General features: G+C 39.6%; 1 protein-coding gene across 1 annotated transcript in view; it reads right to left on the reverse strand.

Moving 5' to 3' along the window:
• The window catches only part of TP53BP2 (tumor protein p53 binding protein 2), a 49,278-nt gene that overhangs the window by 16,678 nt on the left and 8,424 nt on the right, over window positions 1-24,176 (reverse strand). Inside the window, exons 2-7 of the mRNA XM_074863815.1 lie at window positions 12,274-12,421; window positions 7,602-7,715; window positions 5,734-5,813; window positions 4,671-4,772; window positions 1,737-1,911; window positions 119-300 (exon numbers count right to left, since the gene is read on the reverse strand). Of these exons, the coding sequence (XP_074719916.1) occupies window positions 119-300; window positions 1,737-1,911; window positions 4,671-4,772; window positions 5,734-5,813; window positions 7,602-7,715; window positions 12,274-12,421 (801 nt within the window). The remainder of the gene's footprint in view (window positions 1-118; window positions 301-1,736; window positions 1,912-4,670; window positions 4,773-5,733; window positions 5,814-7,601; window positions 7,716-12,273; window positions 12,422-24,176) is intronic.

Genomic DNA, 24,176 nt, shown 5'->3' on the forward strand with positions numbered 1-24,176 from the left:
GCAGCCACACAGCTCTGTCAGGAACAGGAGCAATGGGCTTTCTTCCTGACAAGGTAAGAAGCAACCCAACCAACTTTTAGCCCTTAGAGTTCTGGGTCACGAGCTGGCTTTCCATTACCTGCAGCTCCTTGTACAGGCGGTCAAGCTCAGCTACAGCTGACTGGTTGTCGTGGTAACCATCAATTCGTCCATTCTTCAGCATCTCCAGTTGCCTGGTGAGTTCCTCTACCTTTGACACCGCCAGCACCAGCTCGCGCTGCTTTTGCTGGAACAGGCTGTTCATCTGTTCAATCTCCTCCACTGGAAAGGACGAGAGAGCACAATAGCTGCCCTGAGAAACAGCCGAGCGTGGGCTGCTTCCAAGGCAGCAGTTAAGGGGACAGAGAGCACCCTGCCGGCCTCCGGAGCAGTGCTGCGTGGAGGCTGCAGCCGGCTGCCGCAAACTCATGGTCCCTGTCAAACCAATGCTTCCTCAAAGCATTCGTAAAAGCAAACACACTAGCAAGATTATCTAAATTCGGTCTACTTAGAGCACCGATGGGAAGGAAAAAAGAACATTTTTTTACTTCCTGAAGTATGGAAACAAACAAAACCACACTACCAGGCTGAATTTCAACTGTAGAAGCCTAAATTCACTTAATGCTAAATTCCACAGGAAGACACTCGCTCAACCACAAGGCATATTTATGATATTTAAAACTCTGAATTTAGGTTGTAGGAAGTCAATGAAAAAACACTCAAGCTGTTATATTAAACAAAGACTGAGAGGGCTTTTTAGGTGCTATTATGAATGGCTGTCATCAGCTGCTCCCAATGCCAAACACTGTTACATTACAGAACAAAGTTTAAGGAATCAGTAAGAGTTCAAGCAAGTACCAAGACCAGACCTGCTGGGGCTGATGCAGGGAAACAGATACACACGTTCCAAGATCTTGTATTACTCTACTACCCTTCTATTCTTTTAAACTGACGTTTATTTTGTGCAACAGAACCCAAACAGAAAATGCATTCTCCCCATAGAAAAACACTTTTGCTTTATCTGTAAAGCACCATGCTTTCTAATAAAACAACATATATTTTACCTTAATAAACCAATACATTTTCATTTGAGTCCAACTGGAAATGACAAGTTCTGTACAATATGTAGAGGGAGGATGAAAAGGTACGCAGAAGAATGTGTGTTAATATGAAATCTGAAATTAATATTCAATATTGCATCAACATGTTGAACTGCAAGCACCCAACTACTACTGTAGCAAGCCAGACACTAGTCAGATTTCAGTAATCAAAAAGAAAATACTCAGCCACTTTGGCCATTAAGTTATCTCTTGCATAAGAAGCAACATGGATATCAGATCAAGCTTTGTTATAGACCAAGAAAGCAACACTCAGAATGTGTGGGGTATTAACATCAAGGGTAGAAAAAGTTACTGTGGTACACAAAGGTATTCAAGTAAGGAAAAAAACTTACACTGCAATTAAAGAGCAGATATGCTGGGCTCGAAACACAGGGTGACCTTAAGGGATATTTTAAAATGCAGTAAAAAAAATATATTTTGTTCTAGGTCATTCAGAAGTTTTCTTAGTAAATACAAGATGTGAAATTGTCAAGATTAACGTTTCCTGGAACACTGTAAATACCTCATCTGAATCACTGAAATCACCAGAAGTTTTAGAGTTCCAAGAACCACACTTTATGAGAAATCACAGGCTACTTTCCCCAAGCAGCAACTCACCTAGTTTCCCATTGCTGAGTCTTTTTTGCTCCACATGGCCTTTCAGTGCTCTCACTTTCTTAAGTTTGGCTTCCTGATTCTCAGCAATTTCCTTTAATCGTTTCAGTTTTTCCTGTTCAGCAGCTTGCTGTTGCTGTCGCTGATCTTGCTGTTTCAGGAATTTCAGACGTTGTTCCTGCAGTCAAGACAAGGATTTTTTTTTTTTTTTTTAATGAACTTATGGTAAGGTACTGACAGAAACAGTCTCGAAACTTAACAACCATCACCACAGCAGCTCAGTTCAGCTTTAGCCCAGTATCCTGACTTCCCAGAGTGTCAAGGAAAGTTTGAAAGAACAGAGCAAACACGTATCAATTCTGTTCCAATACAATCCTCCAGGTACAACCACTCTGTAGTACAAGAACCTACAGAAACAGAAGTGGTATCCATGTCTAATGGCCCTTGGTAAATTTTTCTTCCATGAAATTGCTCAAAACCCTTTGAAGCCTAAGAAAAATTTCAGCATTCATGTTCCATGACATTTGCCAATTTCATTTAATCGCTACTTGGCTCTTGAGTTGCAAGAGCTAATGATTATTTCCCCTCTACCTTCTCCATACTTTACAGATCCCTATCATACGTCGCATTTTAAACAACTGTAAGTCATGATGGAGAATATTAGTCATTCTTTATACAGAAGGTATTCCATAAATTATTGATCATTTTCACCACTCTTTGTACTTTTACTAGTTCTACTAGAACCTCCTTGAGATGGGGGGGAATCACTGCACACAAAAGTTCTGAGAACCTACCATTTCCTGGTAAGGATCACCACTATCACAACACAGGATGATTCAGACATGAGAAAACCTTCCCAGTGACCTGGGCCCCATTTATACAACAGACATCATCTCAGTGGAGAGGATCCTTTTGCCTCTCCAAGAGTAAAATGGTGTGCTATCAGTTTCTGTATATGAATGTCTGTAGTTCAGAGTTAAAAGAATCACTCACACAGACTTCCTTTAAATCACTGGCCATCACCCATGGCTGTCAGTTCTGGAGATGATAGGTTGTTCCAGAGGTAGGAGAATTACTAAGACTTTCCCAAGCACCCACTAACAGCCAAGACTAGCACTGCTTACTAACATTAGAACAAAATGCTTCTTCAAAAAAAAAAAATCACCAGTCATATTTAGAAACAGGGACTCTTGTGCACTTTGAATAAAAAAGGAAGAGCAAAAGAGTGAGCTAGCCTTCCGGAGAAAGCCAGGCAGCACCTGCAGCGTATGCACAAGTTTAGAGTCAATCCCACACAGAAAAATGTCAAAAAATAGATATTACAGCTCATGTCTAAAAAGAAAGTGTATTTTTTCCCCCCTCAGAATCTATTTTTAATATTGCATCTGATTTCAGAAGGCAGGAAAGAGGCGATGGAAAGCCTCTCTTTGGAACAAACCTGCTTTCCTAGATGCCCTTTCAGAGAGACAATGTTAAATGAAAAATTCTCCCATGGGACACTCACAAGGCTACTTTCTGCAAACCACAGGCAGCAGACACCTACCTGGACAGGTAGCTATCCAGTCTTAAACTCATAATTTTTATTTTTTAAAAAAATCTTCTATGATTCCCTTTATAGTAAATACATATAAAGTTCCTATTTCCGGTTTCATATATATAGTGACTACAGTGATATTGCTATTTATAAGACCAAAAGACTACTGCCATCACTTGAGAGTGAAACAGCCAAAAGTTATGAAAGTTTAGGCTTCTCTTTTATATAAAAAACTCATCCGTCAGTTGGAACCAAGAAGAGGGCAACATTCTACCTTGGCAAATTAATCTGGGCAGGATAGGTATTAACTGTGCTGCTAAAGCTCAAGTGAAAACTCTGATCACTTGGCTGATTGACTTATTTCTTACATTTATATTTGTATCTTCTTCATACCAGCTCTTACTATAAAACGGAAATAAAGTTTTATTGGCTATTTTGACAGGCCATAGTACCACTCTGCAGGTGCTTTCAGAATCATTAGAAAGCCATAGTTTGAAGCAGTCCCCTGAGATATGCTTATTGAAAGCCAAGAGAACCAAACAAGATGCTAAACATGGTAGGGAGGGTGTGGGAAGAGGGGCAGAACTCAGCTACCTCAAAAGGAGAGTGAGACAGGGCTTCTGGCAGAGGAAGAGTAGTAAGACAAGAGCCCCAGAGCAGCCTTCTCCCTCTAGAGCACATTCTGAAGGGCATGGAACTCATCCATCCTGTCAGCTGAGTGCTATTCAGGATGGGTTTGCATTTAACAATTCTCAGCAAAAAGCAGCATTTTCTGTGGTATTTTCAAGAATAGTGTGTACCAACAAAATATGAAATCCATGCCACCATTCTTCAGATGAATTCAGAGTATTTTTCCCCCTAAACAATTCAGGAGCACCCTGTGTGCTTTCATTAGCTTTTGTTATTTTTCAGCAAGTGTTTTATAAATCACTTTCCTAGTTACTTTTATCACATATGTGCCATCTTTTCCAGACAGCTGCCCCCGGAAACCAGGCACACTGAACTCTGTCAGAAGAAAGCAAGATATCATTACAGGACAGCATTATATCCAGAGACAAAAGCATTGTTCAGTGATCAAACCAGTGAATGGCTGGTCACCACACGGAACACAAATAGAGCTGGCAGAGCCACCAGGATGAATGACCATATATTAATGTTATACGTTCTATCCTTTTAGTAAGCTATGTGGTCACTTCTATCACTGGCATTATTTTAATGTTTTAGTACTGGATATTTGCATAGGTTGACTTTCAAATCTAAGAAGACGGAGCTAAAGAAAGGGAGCCCTCTGTTTATAAGAGGTGAAAAAAACCCCACACAAACAAATCCCCAACCCTCCCTCCACCTCATGTGACTCTTACTACCTTTGTTCCTGGCTGTAAACAATCTCATTCCAAACTCACCTTGTTAGCCAGCATTTGCTGTTGAGCCTCAATTTGTTGCTGCTGGCGTGATGCCATTTCCTGAAGTTCAGCCAGTGTCATATCCATCCTTGGAGCACTGACCTGTCAAAGAAAATCCAAAGCATGCTAAATCTAGAATTTTTAATTTGGTCAGCGTGCAACTCTACTGAGCTACTGCAGAAAAGTATGATAAAGGTCTTCAAAAAAAAAAATACCAGCAGCAACTGAGTATACAATAAAATAATTAGAAAGAAATGGCATATTTCCATGGTAAAAGAATAGTTGTAAGCTCATGCACATGCGTAGCCCAATCCAGCAACACACATAAGCTGACATCTCTTGAAACATTAATATTTCTAGCATAATCCCAGCAGCATTTTAAAGAGGCATTTCAGACCCCTTTATAATTAAGCTCAGCATGAATCAGCTTTGAGTGACTGAGCCCAGAACGCTCAACACATGGTAGGATGGATTTGTAGTCATAGATGTATCGTTGCAATACAAAGCACTTCAACATTAAACTTAGTATTTTCTTCAACTTAAGTATAGTGGGGGGAAAATACCCATAACCCTCAAAGGTAGCACTATTATTACATTAGTTATCTGTTCACATCTGTTTCCTGAATCAAGATTCAGTCTTATATCCATAATTATATCTTCTGGACCAAGAAAAAGTGAGACACAGTGGATTCATTGCTGAAACACTAACTGGTCTCAACTTGAAATCTGGAATTAAGAGATCTCTGACACAAAACTGAACATGAAAATATTCAACGACCTGAAGGAAAACAGAAAATTTTCAATGGGAGTAGAAAAGAGAATATGTTGAATTTGTATGGGTGATCTCAGATCAGCAGATACAGATATGGCAGCTAATGGATCTCAGACCTTAAGAAGTGAAATAAAGGGTGATAACTGTTAGAGGCTTTGTGCCTGTTTTAGAGCAGTCATTAGAAATCTCTCAAAAATAGCCTCTTAGTTTCCAGGGTAGGATTTGCACCAGTATCTCAAAGGGAGGGACGCTTCCATTTTCACTACACTGGCCATCGCATCAAGCACTTACTCCATTCTCTATTCTTCGATCACCAGGCACTTTCACACCATTTCTTTTTAAGGCTGCATCTTGAGACCTTTGTCCAGTCCCTAGATAGAAATACAGGACAGTCAAAGATGGCAAGGTAATTCAGGACTTTTCTTATCCCTTTAGACATAGCATTCAATACAAAAGGAGAAACAGTACTATCATTTTGGTTTAGAATCTGAACAACTGTTCTTCCCATGCTGTTATCACCAAGACAAACTTAACTGATGACAAGATATTTTATGAAGAGGCTACCATTCAATGTCAATATTTATTTTGAAATATAACACTATTTAAAAACAGACAAACAAAAAAACAGCAGTGTGCAATTTCAATATTTCTACCATGGTCAACAGGCCTCTAGTAAGTCTGCATTACATATGAATAGTCACAAAAATACATTCTCTGGAAATGACACAAAAATATATGGTTAATTCACAGAGAGGCATTTGGACCACAGTGTCTTAAAACCAGCATTTAGATATTCTGGTGTGCTTTTGTCAATTATCTCACAGAGAATATGAATAACAATAGTTGAAGGTTAGTCACCTATCATGAAAGATGCACCATTTAATCTACAGTTGATTATCTGCACATAAAGTTTAAAAGCACAAATTTTTTTCTTCCTGGCAGTCACTGTGACAGTAAAGATTCTACTTAACTAGAATCCTACTTTAATGTTTCCGTCAAATTACATACAAATGGTGTTCAGATGCCAAATACCACGCTCACCCATTCCCCTGTAGGGCATATGTGTACTACAGGATGAAGCCATCTCTGTTAGCTTCTTGCCCACTTGATACCTATTTCAAGACCATATTTCTGCAAGACTAACTGCAGAGATCCTAACTATTCATTTGTTCTTCCTCAAATACATTGCTTAGCAATGCCGTAGCCAATAAATTGCCAATAATCCTAATACTATGAGCACCCTGGACTTGAAAAATTACATCCTGACAACTAAACTGCACTGTAAGATTCTTAGTAGACAGAAATTGCACAGCTTTAACTTTTCATGTACTCATTCTGTCATCATTGCACATTTCAAACATCAAGATATGTTTAGCCATTTTAAAATACGCTGGGTACAATGCCACTTAACACAAATGCAGTATTTCCAATACCGAAGAAGATTACCAAGGATGAAAACAGAAAAACAGGAGGAAGAAGAACCCAGTTGACTGATTTAAAGGTAAGTCTTAAGGATTCTAACTAAAGAGATTAATATTGGATGCACAGAAAGACAAAAAGTAATTTTCTTTATAGGTTTCACATTTAGATTTACAACGCATAGATATTACATTCTCAGAGAACGTAACTAGGTAGTTCATTTAATGCTATTCCTGAAACTAATACAACTGTGTAGATTGTGGGAGAAACATCAAAGAACTTAAACTTAACATACTTAGCAAAAGATAATCACCCTGATAAAGTGTTATCCAGGTGAAACCCTAAGACCAAATAATAAATTACATTATTGGACAACAGTTTGATTACTAGATTTAAAAGAAGAGACTATGACAGATCTCTAGATATTTAGCTGTGGCTAATATTTATCACAGGATGCACTTGGATGCTTTGGTGATGATGAGCTCTAGAAAACCTGCAAAAGTCTCAATTTGGATTTAATGTCCCCAGATCTGACAAGAGAGGAAGAAGTCTTTACTAAAATGACAAATTTTTCTGTTACTAGCATTCTTTATTCATAAGAAAATAATGGTCAGACCAAAAAGGGCTGCAACACCATACTGACTACCAACATTAATAAATAAGATACACAAGCTGTTTCCTTAACCTCAAGGAATGAAATGGAACTTAAGACAAATGAACCAGCTGAGATCAACACTTACCTGCTTCCCGGCAGGGAGAGCGCTCATGCCGGAGAAAGAAACGAACCTCACTTCTCTGCATCCCAAAGCGCTGCAAAATATCCAGCATCCGTTCATTATCAGCTATGGGACATTCTGAAAAGGTAAAAAAAAAAACACAGAGGACTATTACATCCCTGTGTAGCTTGGGCACATACCAAAACAAAGCAAAAATATCTGTCCACCATCTTTCACTTGAACACCTGTTATTACCCAGGTGCAGTGCGTGCACCTAACCCTTGCGTTCACCTGCTGCATTTCTACCCTTCCCTTGGGAAGGCGCTGTACCACTCCTTGCTTCTGAAACTAAACCAACACCTCTAAAAAGCAGATACAGCCCTTTAAAAGTCCACCCCCGAAGGGAGAAGCTGAGGCACTGTCACAGCCCAAGGGGAAGCAAACAGGCAATTTAGAGCTTTCAGCTCTAGAGCCTTAGTTTATTTGCAAACCATCTTATCCACTCACCACAGCAGGAAATGTGCTGGCATACCTTTTGTTTCACTTTTGTGGTACCTCAGACAAAGTTATTTCTCAGTCATTCCCACCCCCTCTGCAAGGGCTCCTCTGCCCCAATTCCTACAGGGACTCATCTACTTCCTATTCCAACAAGAATTAAGATGCAAAGATGAACTCTCAGAGAAGAGTAATTCTCTTAATGCTTCCTAAGATTGCAATCAAATGCTGGATTGCAGCCCTTGCATTCAAGCTCAGGCAGAGGCACTCAATACCCTGAAGATGCTCCTAGGCAGTACCCAGTGGGCCTGATCCTCAGCAAGCCAACACAGCTCCTGTCACTTCAAGTGTTCTATGGCTCCTGTCAGCCATAGATCTGGCTCATTCTCTTGGACAGCAAATTTCATGAGGTTCAGGTTATATGCATTTTGAAAGCCCCACTTCCAATAAACCTGGAAAAGCTGAACTATTTTGGATTCACAGCTCAAGGGGAAAAAAGATCAGACAGTGAAAAGTGACTCCAATTAGAACTCGCCGTTTTCTTTCAGGCAGTCAAGATGAAGCTTCTTTAAAAGTTACATGCACAAGTTCCACTGAATTTCCTTTCCTGCGCTTGTTCCCAAGTTCAGGATTCAGTCACATCTCTAATTTTTAAGCCTTACTTGCTGCCTTTTGATATTACAAAAAAACATTGGGAGTCTACATCTATTGCCTTCATTTACCAGTACACCTCCCTTTCTGTATTACTGTTCTTTCAAAGTTTACACACTTCATAGCTGGGCATTCACAGACAGGATATAATCAGCATTACTTATTGGCCCCTAAATCTTTACATAAAAGCAATTTCATTTGTTATTCTAGATATTCTACCATAAATTTTTACACCTATGTTAACAGTGATGGCATATATGTAGTCAATATATTATTATAACAGTCAACTTTATGTAGTCAGGATACCATCATAGTATCTTATGACAACATCTGAGACTGATGATCAGGTTAGAGCTATTTGTGCTGGGTGCCAGACAAACAGAATATATTGTTCCTGGCCTGAGAAATAAGACAAGCAGACAAATACTGAAATTAAATACCCCCACTTTTGCACCAGTTTTGTTTTTCTGGACATTGCTTTTGTGGATGTTTCACTATTTAAGCAAGAGGAGGAAAAGAAAAAAAAAGAAAAAGAAATTGGAGAGTAGTTCATTCATATTCAATGCAGAGTCTTTCAAAGTCACTATCTTAATAAGGAATAATCATTTCAGGGGAAAAACTGTGTTAAGGATAAATGTTTTCAGTTTCATAAGACGTAGAGCTACTAACATATGTTTTCAGCATGTTAAAAGCTCTTTTCAACATAAAAGTGTTTCTTTAAATGAAAATGCTGCAGCTGTGCTCAAGCAATCTAGGAAGGAAAATTTCTGGAGTCACTGTCAAAAGAGATTAGCTTTACAGAATAAGCAAGTAGGTCACTGTTACAGAAAAAGCAGTCTCTTGGCGGTTACTTGTCTAGACAGCTAAATAAGCTCTTCATCTGCTAAACCTTAATTCAAGGAAAAAAGTGCAAAAACAAAAAACCAACAGTACCACTGTCATATTTCCATCTTAAAAAAAAAAAAATATACAGCAGGCTTATGAGACAGATTTCTAGCTGCTCGGCAATACTTCAACTGAAACGCTATAATCAAGGGAGATGCCCTTAACACAAGGATTCTGTCAATACCACTTAGTGACTTCAAAGAAAGGTCAAAGAGATTTTCAAATACCAAACAAAACTACATTTGGAAAGCTCAGGAAGAAAGGACAAACAATCAGACTTCATTTTTTTTATTCCCCATCTCAAAAAAATTTAGTCTTTATACACACATACACCTTTGACTGTTTTCTACAGTGTCCAAAGTAGTCGCCTAACAGAATTCTAGCAATAATAGGAAGATCAAGAAAGTTTGCCCTGATAATCATCAAGTTTCAAGCAAGACTGGGAAGACAGGGAGAGTAGTAAATTTACCCCCTTCAGGGAGCAGAGTGCCTCAAGCGCACTTGCGGCAATCTTTCAAAGTACACTTAATAAGGTCTGACAACAGAAGCTAAAATTCCTAAGCAAGCGTCAGAAAAAAAGAGACAGATGAGCGATCTAAGAAGGATCTCAGAAACTGAAGTCTGAGAATTCATTTTCCAACATAAATCTTTTGTTTCTACCCCAGAAAGTTAGCTGCCATGAGCCATGTTTGTTTTAAAATTAAGTTTAATTTGTTCAGTGTGAAATGCAAACAAAATAGAAGTTACAGTGTATCTTGGCAAAACAAGATAGTGAACTTTGCTGACGTCTAAAATGAGATTAAGTAAAAGCTAGAAGTATTTTTCTCCCTTCCCACCCCCAAAAATCCAAGACATACATGAAAACATATCTTGCAAATGGTTGCTACTGGATGTTATACAGATGCTTAAGAAAGGATGTATTTTATCCAAAACAACACGTACGTACTCAAGTCTCAAATCATGTAACATTAGAAGATGACTGCATTTTTTGTTACCAAGTACAGTTAGAAACTGTATATAGTTTTACACACACACACCAGTGTTTGCATATAGAAGTAAATAATTAGTAAATATGAGAGAATCAGTGAAGGGAACAAGAATATTTTTGTTTCTAAAACAATCGTCAAGGTTCTCACTGTATAAATGGATGAACCTTTTTTTTTTGGTCTTATGACAATAGCTGTGCAAGTAATATTTAGGTATCTGTTCTTGTGGTACCTCATGATGTCTTGGCAAAGACTAATCTCAGAGGAAAAAAAAAAATCTCTGCTTCACCTTATGTTTCTATATCCAGATTATTTTCTTAGATCTCCCTGAGTACCAGAGAAGCTGACAACTTGATTTTACAAATAAACTTCCATGTATTATATGATCCCACTCACCCAGAAGTTCACTTTTCATCTTAACAAGACCATTTGGACACTAAATACTGGCAGACTTCAATTGCCTCTCGGTATAGGTGCTTTCCCTTGATTTCAGGACAATCTCGCTGACCTTTATAGCACACTCTACATCTTACTTGTCTTTCACTGTAGACTTTGGTATTGTGTTGATTTAGACATAGTTGGACAAAGATGTACAATAAAAACACCTTCCTAAAAGATCTCTTTCCATGCTGGATTGGGGACTTTATTTTACTATTATTTATAAAGAAAAGCTGCTTTATTTAATAAGGAGAAGAAAAAAAATTTCCGTTGCATTTTTTAAACTTAGAAACATCAGAAACATTACATCTCTGTCAGAAGGGGCTAAAAATCAAGTGACAATTTGGATATCTCATGTTATTAAACAAATATCCAGCTCACTAAAAACTTATTTGAACAGGTGTGAGCCTGAGCCAACAGCAGAGGAAGACAGGAACATAAGCCCTCACCATCGATTCTTTTATGATTTTGTTGAAGCATCTCAAAAAAGGTGGATGAAATATCATTATTTTTCATTACTTAAAATCCCATCATGATTCATCTATTCTAGGCCTCTGGGTGGCTACCAGTATTCCAATGAATACCATGGAGACAAGAGATAAGAGTCCTTTCCCATTTAAGCCATGAAAAGTTAGCCATATTTTAGCTACCCTCTTCCCCAGGCTTAAAAGGGCAGGGGACAGTCAGAAGTAGTTTCTATGTCCTCCCTCCCACTCACCACACACCTTCCATCACCTCACATCAGGTAACTCCTACTACTTCTGGTAACACCCCTTCCAAACTCAATTAACATGATCGGGAACAACAAAGGTGTCATCAGAAAAAGGAAGCTTCCCTTTGTCACTGCAAGTGAAAATTGCTACGGGGTTAAAGAAATTATTCTGACTGGGTCACAATTACTGATACTTACTACTTCAGAAACCCCACAGAGGCCACTGGGATCCTGCTGTGGGGAGAAGGAAGAAGAGAAGACAACTCCCCACACCCTTCAGAGGCTCATCTGAATCAGAGAAGGGCTGCATACACAAGAACATCCGCATGCTTGATTCCCCTTCTTTTGCTTTTAATTCATTTTCCTATGTGTGAGCCTTTCTGTAGGTGCATTATCATACAGCAGGTCTGACGAAGAGATTAACAAAACTGTAAGGCAGAAACCTTCTGGGAGAGGACGAGGTCCCTGTGCGCTACCTCATTAGAAGCGGTGAATGCCCAGTAATTTACGGAGTGCAAGCCCAACCTACCTGAACCACACCACACTTCAGCCAGGTGGCACTCACTCTCACCAGGCTCCTTGCACAGCTCCACCACATCTCTGCAGGTTGTTTCAGGGGTGACTGGCACCTCAGTGAAGTGCTGCTCATTGTTACTGAGGTACACTGTCAGAAACATCTGGAAAAGACAAACGCAACAGCACACAGTTACTTTATAACACAGAGCCAGACCGCACATCAGACTCACAATCCTCTAATTAAATTCATTATTTTCAACACAATTGTATTGTTTGTTATCAACTCCTGTGCATACAGCATTTCAAAACAAAAACCAAATTTCTTTTTAAGGTACAAGCAAATCAGACACTACGGAAGTAACTCTGTGCTCAACTCAGTTACATTGTTGAGGGTTGTTTGGTTTTAAATCTGGACCTACTGCCCTTCTTCCTTCTCTCTCTTACAGTGATGTGTCAGAACTCCTCCCACCTTACTATACATACCTACTGCACCCATTTGACGCAGCAGGAGAAAGTCATCTAGAGTTTAGAAATACTCTTTATGGTGAAAAACAATGGCAATTATATCTGAATGAAATAAAAAAAAATAAAAAGAGAGACAGACCAGAGCTTACTATATAGGCAATGAAGTGGAAACATAATTTGTGTTTACATAACACATTTCATCTGAAGGCTTCTGAGAAACACAAGTCGACTTGCTACACCCTTAGTCTCAATCTGCACACAAGGTCCCCCCCAAACACTATTCACAGGAAAGCAAGGATATTTTACTTGGCTTCCTCTTCACAGCTGTAGAAGGATCCTTGATCTTTGGGTATTCTATATAAACACACCACACAGCTAGATGTTATTCCTGCTCATGTCTTTCCTGCCACAACTAGAAAATGAGCGGTTTAAAAATTGGTTGTCTTATTTGATAGAAAATATTGATGATTACTGCCTCTGAACACCACCGTGCTGTATGCGATTAAACGGCTATCAAAGTTTAGCTGCTAGCTAAAAATTTGCCTCAATTCTTTTGAGACCTATTCTCAACTTCAGCATCAAATGGCTACTAGTCGCATGATTTCCAGCAACAGAAAAAAAAAAAAAAAAAAAAAAATCAGTCAAATGTCTCCAGAAAGCAACTACTCCACCAAGCATTTCAAGCAATAGAAACCTTATCAATAGGCTACACAATTCAGTCTTTTTCATACAGCTGGAAAACCTGTTTTTGCAGGAAAAGACACAAATCCTGTCCTCATTTTTAGAGAGTAAAAGGGGTATACATCCTTATGAACAACAGTTCAAAGGTCAAAAAAAGAGTCCAAATCAAGCAAGGCAAGAGAGAAGAATATCCTTCTAAATTAAAAAACATCACCCCACAACCCCAAAACCAATCAAACAACAAAAACCCACCACATAACCATAAGCATTACTCCTGTGATTTTGTGTGAATACTCTAGAATGAGTATTTTTGATGCCACTGTAAAGTGAAATTTCACCTTATCATCTTCACAGTCTTAGGAATCCCCTCTTGGGGATTCTCTTGGAACAGAATTGTGCACATGCACATCCCTGACATCTCCAAAGCCTTTTCAGGGCTCTTTCAAGTGCCAAGATCCCCTCCACCCTTACACGGGAAGCTGTCTTTATTCTTTTGAAAACTTATACAAAAACATTCCACACTCAGCATGTCTTGTTATACAGAGTATTTGTCCCACTTGTGACAGTATAAACACTTGCGAATAATATTTCGGGTCCTGGCACTGCACCAGATTTAGCACCACAAGCATGAAGAGTTTCTGATCTCTGGTTTTGCCTAACTCCCCAAGATGACAGTTTCTGATAAATTCCTAAACACCTTCTACAAATATTAACAGAGCAGAAAAAGCCTGCTGAAAGAGAGCTCAAAACTGTCTGTAATCCTTCGGAAAATGTTCAGATCCCCAATCATTTCCTTGTCACATTATGGTAAAAAAAAAAAAAAACAAACACACACACACACATACTCTTGAAGTTTGTAAGGAAAGGAATTAGGAGAGAGAATGTGGAAAATGCAAAAACGACAACAAAATTCTGGTTACTGACCAACAGAAGTCGTTGAATCCCGTGGAGGGCAGGCAAGCAGATGGAGCGGGACACCCAGCGCTTGAGGATTTTAGCTTGAATCAAAGCTGCTGCTCACTCCACAGTTCTGCGCCTGGAGGGGAGCATCCTGCCTGCCAGCCAGGGTCACAGCTGCTCACCCACGGGTGGCAGGGAATTTGTTTTAACGCTGCTCCCTCTCCGGTATGCTCTGTGTGGGCCAGAGCTGTGTGGCAGGCAGTCAGGTAGGATCAGCTTACCACATACACTTATTATACAGTGAAGATGGGTGCAACCGTTGTGCTGTTTACAGCATAGCGTACTGAAGTACTGACCTAAATTAAGAGAGAAAGCTTTCCAAGCAGAAACTCTGATACTCAGCTTTAATCTTTTGTCACTGAACGTGCTATCTTTTACATGCAGAGTTTCTAGAGGAGGCTGACAGTGAGGTATGCCATGTGCAATCAGGTAAGAATAGCACTTAATCACAAAAATTGGGTCAGAAGAGTACAAAATAAAGAGACTCGCAAATAGCTTTAGAGCAGGTCTATATAGGTATGTAAAACACATCAACACTTCACATTTAATGCTGTACAATATCGTATTCAGAACATTAAATCACACAGGCTGTGTATCTGCAGTAACATTTGTTAGTTTTAAAAGATGAGCTCACAGATGGGAATTAAGAGAAAATTATAAAAAACATGGCATTATACACAAAGCAGACCTAATTTGACCCTAGCAGGGCTGTTCACTCTTCAGTGTGCCTGTTTATATCCAGTTGTTAATCCTTAGGATTTACCAGCACAGACAACTACACAGGAAGGATCACAAGTTGCCATTTCTATCCACAATGCTCAGGATAATTACTAATACATTAAGCCAAAAGCACTCAAACCTGGTGTGTGGGAGCCATTTCTGAAACTTGGTAGTGTCTGCATTACCGCTATCCCACATACTCTAAGAACTGGGATGGGGGGAAGCAACCGAACTTTACAAATTCCCTGAAAACATCTCTCAAAATTTTAAGTCTAAAGCAACCAAAAGGTTACAAAACTGATGTGACCTTCACAGTTACCTCATCCCACTTCCCTTTAGCTCCAGGGACGATGCTGAGATGATTCAGAAGTCCTTTAAGTAGTTGTGTCCCTCCTCTCCCACTCAAATGGCGGTCAGATTTGTCACCTTGCAGGGGAGATGCAAGGAGCTAACCCTACCTGCTCCACTGCCTGCACATCTGCGAGGTCTCCTGGGGTAGCCTGCTCCCTGCCTGGCCACACCAGAGCCTAGGGCAAGCACTGAGCAGAGAGTATCCATCACAGAGATGTCTCTCTCCCCAGAGAGGGCTGGAAAAGGTAAGGAGGCTGGTGTGAACCAAAAGCCCGCTATGGCTTCTTAGCGCCGCTCGTAACCCTTGGTGGCTGCTGTGGCTTGTACCACCTCACACTGAGATCCCAAGAAATCATCCTCCCCTGGGAACGATTTAAATGCACCATTTATTAACCACCCTACCAGCTAGTTTATATTGCTGTTTGATCACTGTGCAGCAGAAAAAAAAAAAACAGAGAAACAAAAATATACTCTCATGACACCTTGTTCAGAAGTTTGAATCCTGTAGACTGCATCAAGCTAGAGCGTAAAGCAGTCTTTTGTTCCTCCCTGAAACCAGTAAGACAGTTATATGTAGGCATCCAAAGAATTAAGATAGAAGGAAAAAAATAAAAAACAACATGCAAAAATTCAGTTTCAAGCTAGGCATAAATGAAAGACTTAAAAAAGGAAGACAAATCTCAGTCAGACCTTGCACTTCTTTTAAAGACAGCATCCAGGTAAATACTGAAATATCTGACAACTCCATATAGCCTTGGGTGAGGGTTTTTTCATCTCAGAAGTTTAAAGATTGAGTTTTAGGAATGCCCAGCATACAGGCTAAGCATTTTCAAACAGTGGTCAGGTCCCTAACTTAATTCTAAACTAAAGATTTCCCTCTCATTCCCCACCCCCAAGACTACTTACTGTTTATTGGTACTGAAAAGCTTTAAAATGTAAAAGCATTTCAGTACTGTGGCATACTTGGAAGAAACCAGGGATGTGCTGTGTACCTACTGATGCAGTTCCTTTTAAAATCACATCACAGATTTCAGCTGACTCTGCTACAGCTTAGAAAATAAAAGTTTGCAGTTATGGAGCCACCAAATGAGGTAGTTCGATCGAATGCACCAAGGGCATCAAAGGGATGACCAAGGACACAAGCTAGAGCAAGAGTTTTTGCAAGGAATGACTGCAATGTACACTTAACTGAGTAGCAAAGCAGAGTACCAAACATAAAGAACTTTGTCTCAAAAAAGCCTACCACTTAAGGCACAAATCTAAGAAAACACAGATTGGTACGAATTACAACTTTGAGTGTTCTGAGCAAGAAATATATCATTTTGTTCCAACCCATATTACTTATGCATCACCTCCAACTATAGCCACCAAGCCTGGATTGTAACACACCCAGGAACAGGAAGACAACATAGCAAGAAAAACCATCACACAGGAGGACAGTAGAGGGCTTCAATTAAAGCAAGGCACACCCCACTTTATAATCCTCCATCTCTCTTACACATATCAGTCCCAAATAGCCTTACATTTGCCTGCAAATCTGACCCATGTGTTAAGCTCATCAGCAGGATCGTTTCATACAATTGCACTGATATTAGATACAACATAACACACCTCAACATCCACAAATAAGTTTTCAACTGAAAGTAGAATATTTAAGAATGGCTAGCTCTACAGAAGTGCTAGGCTATGACCACAGTACATTTTGGCTCCTGCTTTGCCATATTAAAAAAAAAAAACAAAACAAAAACACCAAAAAAACCCCAAAAAACAGCTTCCAAACCTGTTTGGAATATGAACCTGATGAAACACATGCCTTACAATTCACATCCAATGAGATATCGTTCCATATCAAAGACCTCAAATCAATCTTCTCCTGAGATCAGAAGACCTCAATTATTGATTAAAAAGGAAAAGAAATAGAAATGCAATTTACTTTTCAGCTTTGGTGTTTCTGTAAGGATCACTTATCTTACTCCTTATTGTAAAACTGATACTACACATCTTAGGTACTGAAAGGCTGTTAAATTGGACATTTTCTAATTAATATACTAATAATATTCAATGATTCAGGATGTAAGTATTCAAGGGAAAACTCCATTATTGTGCATGATGCAAACTATAATACAAGGATTTCATTAATTCCTGAAACTACCCGAGTTTAAAAGAGGAAAATACTTCCCCCCCCCAGTTTCTAATGAAATATCTAATTCAGATCACAAAATTTCAACAGGCAACAATCTTCCAGGGCAAAACGCAGTCTCTTATAAAAATATTACAATCAGGTAGAGAATTTATTTAAAAAAAAAACCCCTAACTTAACCCTGGTTTTCACTATTTGCTGAATTCCTAACTTTATGCAGTCTTCCTGCACAGCGTGTAATATAAAATAAAAACTGTGGCATCTATTCACATGGTATTTTTCATCTTCAAAGCATCTTATGACCAGGAAGTCATGACACAAGCAAGCAGCTTCCTACTTTACAGGCAGGGAAATTGAGGCATACAACAAGGCAATGACAGAGACAAGAACATTATTTGGTAGCCAAACAAACATACTGCCTCTGGAAATCATGATTCATTTCATTACCTTGCATTAAAGCTAATATAATTCTGTATCACATTCCATATTCTCTGCATTTTAGACCGAAACCTAATACCCTTGAACTACACAATACCAGTGTTGGGGTTTTTTATATTTCTGTAATACAGCTAAGTAATTGTCTTAGCTCTCACTTTTAAGGCGGTATTAAAAGTCACTCTTAAGGTTGGCAATGCAATGCTTTGCAGTAATATTCTCTCTATTGTTATCCGAGTTATACCTATCATATTACACAGCAAATGTTTCAACATAGGCAATATATCTTCCTACAACATGGAGAGCATGTACACCTGATGTGCTGTATAAACAAGCCTCCAAAAAGGAGCTCATAGCACACCCTTCAATGACTTTTCTACACAGTGTGGTTACACAGCAGCACTATACATCAATACAGAAAATATTTCACAAGTATGTGACGCAGGTTTTTTTTAAACACTGTGTGGGATGGAAAATAATTATAACAATATAATTTACATCCTGAACTAAAATACATTGTTAGAAGTTAATTTTAGTTAGCTGAAAAACTAGCAACATAAAATTTTTAGAATGAATAGATTAACTACCAAATTTCAAGTACAGATGACAGAAGTAACTGCTTCCACCCACAGACCTGATGTGTTTTAACCACAAATGAATCTTTCCTGTTAAATATAGAATCCCTCCAAACAGAGTTTTAAATGGAATTCTTGCATCTTACCTAGTGGGAACACTGATGCTGCACCTTCCCAGATAGCTGAAAAGAAATCAGCTGGTAGAACAGATATTTTTGCTGACTTGATGCAACTTTCTAAACAACAGAAGACAGCCTGCACAACAGCACATTTTCATGTTCTGATAAGCAGTATTCTGAGCTGGTGTATAGTTACAGCTCTCCATTTAATGCAAAGTATATCTCAATAATAAAGTAATTCAGCAATTCTTGCGCATCAAGTTCCACAAACCCTTAAATAGTTCTTCAGTAGGCAACATGCTCACTTACTGTACCTGAAGATTAAGGTAAGCAAAGAACTTACTAGAAGACAGATACACGGAATGCTTGCTATCCCAAATCCTTTTCATATTCAGCTGTTCAACAAAGCTAGGTTCCACAGAAATGCAGAGTAAAGTTTAATATTTGCCTATAGCCACACCCAAATGCATGGAGTTAGGTTCTTGCCACTCAGCCGCCACACACACTACTCCATTTATATTGTACTGGCTTTTGGCCATAAATATGAGAAAGGAAGTTATGATGCAAGGTAGGTGGAGTACAGTAGGAAGCACCGTGGGATTGTTCAGATTATTCCCAGTCTATATAAAGCACAGTCCTTTTCCCTTTCAATTGTATCACAGAAGAAAACAAGACTCAGCCTTTACGCTCAAAGGCATTGTAGTTTCTGCTTGTATAGATTGTTTTAAAAAGATAAGTTTATTATGTATTTGTATTTTATATTGGGTAAAAATGTCATTTTTTCCAGGACTTAAAATACAACATACATCTATGTGCACTTTTGGGGGGGATGGGGAAAGAGAGTTGAAAACAGTAAAGAGGAAGCTTTCCCTCCCTCTCCTTTTTTTTCCTCCCTCTTATCCTTAATGTAGAGAGAACAGAATGAAAGCCATCTGCTTTTGGTATACACGAGTTAAACTGGGCAAACACTATAGCACAAATGCCACATTACATCTCACTATCAGGCATGCATCTGAATCATCATTAGGGGAATCTGAAGAGCTGCAAGGAAAACAGCCTGAGTTCTGGCCAAGCATTATCACCTGAAACTAATGGATGTAGGTTCGCAACCCTCCTACTTCATGGACCGCAGTCTCAAAGACAGAACTCAGTACTCCAGACCTACAAACAAGGAAGATAGAATTACAATCTTCCTGCCAAACCTTATAGAAAAATCATCATCATCTTAGTTTAGCCATTCTGGTTTTGTGAAGCCTGTCAGGCATAGCTTAGGACTGGTAAATACAGGATTCCTAACTTACATCCTCCCTCTTTCAGTAGGGTATTACACACAAGGTCAGTAAGAAGAGGTCTTTCCAAACAATGACTTTTCCTTCAAACCCAAGTTACATTTTCTAACCTGATGTTTTTCTTCAGTTGTTCTCATACACCAGAAGAGAGCAGAAGTCCTCCCATAAATCAGGCATCAGAAAGGTCTATGTAAATGAAGCTCACTATTTTGGATGAGCACTAAGCACAGGAGCAACACACTCCACACTCCTTGGTTGAGCTACCACATATCACTGAAGGCAAGAATGTCTCAAAACAAGTGTGGTTTTTAAAGCCACTTACACTTTTGGACTGCAGCTATCTATTGCAACATCAGCATCAAGCAGAAGAAAACGTTCTAAAAGATATGGGCCAGTTTGTTTGGGTTTTTTAACATCTATAAACAAAATTGGTTTCAGTAACATACATAGGAAACCACAGCCTTTTACCGAGAACCCACATTCACCAACACATCATGTACAGCTCATTCTGCTCAGACCCGAATCCACACTTGGATTTGCACCAATTTAGTTAAACAACTGCAAGAATTCAGAGTAAACAAACCCTGAATACATTCTTCATATTGTACTACATGGCAGCATGTTCACAGATCTCTTCCCGTTGCCATCTGTGAAGTTCCTCTCCTCCACACATTCCTCCCAAAGTACTCTTCCCCTTCCTCCCCAAATCCTTCCTCACAGCTCCTTACAGTCACCGCTTTTTCACTGTTGGACACTTCACCAAAACCCGCTGCAAGCTGACTGGCAGAAAAACAAGCCTACACACAGTGTTTAGACTTGTACTGTTGGTGTCCTACTTGGAGCTTGCTCCTCCTCCTCCTGGAGTCAGCGAAGGAGAATTGGGTCTTTGGAGGCTTGTCCCTTCAGGCAGACTCTGCCTCATGTTCTGCGTTCAGCACCGAGTTATAAACACTTGGTACACAAGGAGAAAGCAATTAATAATATTTTCAGGCAGATAAAAAATGATACTGCGTAATTCTTATGGTAGGTACCATGCTCTGGAAAAGGATAACAGTCTAACTCATATAACTATGGGGGTTCATAGATGCTCCTCCCATTCTTCAGTATCGCAACACACATTGCAGCTAACAAGAGCCTAAAGTCAAGGCAACATACAAGTATAACGAGCGGGGTTATGAACTCAAGCTTAAGCCTGAATCATCTCAATTTTCTGTACTTGCGTCAAACCCAGAGGCAGTCTTTGTACTAAAAAAACCCAAAACCAATAATAACTAAATAAAGGAAAATAAAAAAAGAAACTAAGCTGCTCTTGCTGCTCTAGAGCTTTGCATCCCCCCCCATTGGGAATAAGTGTTACTGTTCTCTTAGCCTCCTAGACGGCTAGAGGCCAATAAAAAGCCATACTAAGTGCTGCCTGTCGGAACACTTAGGAATTACACCTCTCAAAATAGTTCCTTAAAATGCATGTATATTCTTACAATGAAAAGAAAGCCTATTATTTTTCCTAGTAATTGAAAAAAAGATTTTGTACAAGGCAGGACTCTTCACAGAGAAAAGCAAAGTGATACCCACATCAGGGATGAAAGTGTATTTAACACAACCTACACCTAAACCAAACAGGCTGTCACAGTAAACTGTCACCTATACCACTCACTGCCTAAGCCACCAACTCTTTACTGGGTTTAAAAACACTCATTTACTACCTTTCCAGCCAATGTATAATAATCTCACCAATAAAAAGACAATCAACATTCACACCAGGAAGCACTCGGCCTCAGCCCACCAGAACAAGTCAAATCCACATTTATCACGCAACAAGTGCCTGACCCACACATCAAGCAAATTCATTAAGTTCTATTTACTGGCAATAGGGAGCTGTGCTCCTGGGAGCACCCACTGGGGAGGCAGAGTATTGAAGTAGAACAGAGGATTTTTTTTCTGTGAGCTCAGTTTAAAAAAAAACACAAAACCAAGTGAACAAGAAAGCAGAAACTTTGTGATTTAACAGCAACACAAAACAAATCATGTAGCAAGTCAGAAAAAAAAAAAAAACAGAACACTGGTTTACTCCAATATCATCAACTTCATAGTGCTCAGTGCCAAATGCTTTTGAAAATACTATTCCTTACATCACATTACTCACTCCTCCACGAAAATAGCTGCCAAAATCTGTGTCCTACCTCCATGAAGCAAATCTATGACAAACCAAAACACTCATGACATGCACAGGTAGGTCAGAGGACACACCATTTTTGGCACCTGAAACAGTGTCACATTTAACCGCACAGGTAATTCCAGTGTGGGGAAAGTCACAGGATACACTGTCTGGGCTGTTCTGTGATACAGGCTGACCAGTCTGGTATCCTAAAGCGCATTACTACAATGTGAAATTTGGGGGTATTTTAGTGCACCACAGGTTGACATCTCCTTTATGCTACAACCCCAGAACATGCTGTTCAGCCATCTACCTTCAGGATAAGCAAAAAAAGAAACAAACCCAAAACAGGAATTTCAGACCACACAGCACAACAGTCTGCATGCTTTACTGCTTTCAAGGTCAGCACTGGCCTCCTATATACACACCTCCAGGAAGCAGAGACTTCCCGCTACATGAGCTTCTCAGTCTCACCTGGATAAATATATGCTTGTGTTAGTTCAACTTAATCCTCGCAGTGACTGAGAATACCTGAAGGTGGTGGAGAAGTTCCCCTCTACCACCATCTCTCAAGACAACATGGAGGTTAAAGAAAGCATGAGGTATCATCTGACCGCTACAACTTAGCTGACCTAAATGGTGAGCTGACAAGAGGCAAGCCATGCTCTTCTCAAATCCCCCCCATTACGTCTGATTATGCAGCCACATGGCAAATCACTTCCACCATATAAACCTTTCTGTTGCTTTTTGCCTTTACTGTAGGTAGCATTTCCTCCTAACCGTCATCCAACTCCTTACTAAATTCAAGGGGAAGCTACAAAAGACACGTGGCTTTGGGTGGGGATTGAAACCAAAGGAACAAGACCATCCATTTGAACAGCATCCTACTATTAAATTAATTAGGTGTAATGTCACACCATACCTTTGCAGAAGGGTAGCTCTTTCCAATTCACCACCAGTTCTGGGTGGGAACACTGCTGTTGCAATGGAAGCGTACCTTGAAGAATGACCTTCACCTCTCAAACCCAGATGACTGCCAGTACACTGAAAGCGAGCAGCCCGTGCATGGCAATGCCAAAGACAACTGGCACAAAATGCCTATGCTTGGTGATCATATCTATTTGACAACAGCTGAAGTTATTATTCAAAGCAATAAAGAAGGGGGTTTGTCCTACCATTTCTGGGCTGCAAACACACAGGAAGTCATTAGTAAGTGTGCGGATACTGGAAAATACTATGTTACAGCAGCACGTCTTCAACTGGCACAGAAGACACATGGAGCTTTTGCATCAAAACAGATGGATCTTTTTTGTTATTTTGCAAGTTAAAAGGGACCAGTGGGGCTACTCCAACACTGGAAACGATGGATGGTCAGATGGTCTTAGTCAACCACATTATAATGGGATACGTACAACTACAGCAGAACTAGGAAGAAGAAATATTGCCTCATCAGTCAGCCCACCAAACACCCCACTTGATCTAACCTTTGCTCCTGTAATGCAGAGCTCTACATGCTTTAACTTTCATCAGGAAATATTCAGCTACTATAACAGAAGCTGCAGAAGGGTGGCAGATTGTACAGTTGATCACTGTCTGACAGGTTTTATTTAAGCGCCACTCACTCCCCAGAGCTCTTTCTAGGCAATACCATGCTCTACGCAGACATGCCAGCTGAGAAGCAAAGGAGGGGAGAGCAGTTCATCAGAGCAAGGCAGCAGGCTTGTTGGGTGGCTCTGCATGTTGTCACCAGAAAAGTCATGACGGTGATCTTCACAGATGGCCTTGTATAAAATGGTGGTCACTGAGGTGATGTCACAGCTGTTTTAAATGAATTAAACAAAGTAGAGTTTAATCTAATCAACATTTATATTATGCCAGGCTCCTCAACAAGCTTCGTCTGACCCAAGAACTCCAGAAACTGTCCCTCTCAGCCTGTTACTATTTGGCCACTCATTCAGCTTCCCTGGAGGTAGAAAACTTCTCTAACCCAACCTCACTAAATGCTATTTGCAAGAGAAGCACTCTA

The sequence above is a fragment of the Strix uralensis genome, chromosome 3 (assembly GCF_047716275.1).
Source record: "Strix uralensis isolate ZFMK-TIS-50842 chromosome 3, bStrUra1, whole genome shotgun sequence".
NCBI classification, from domain to species: domain Eukaryota; kingdom Metazoa; phylum Chordata; class Aves; order Strigiformes; family Strigidae; genus Strix; species Strix uralensis.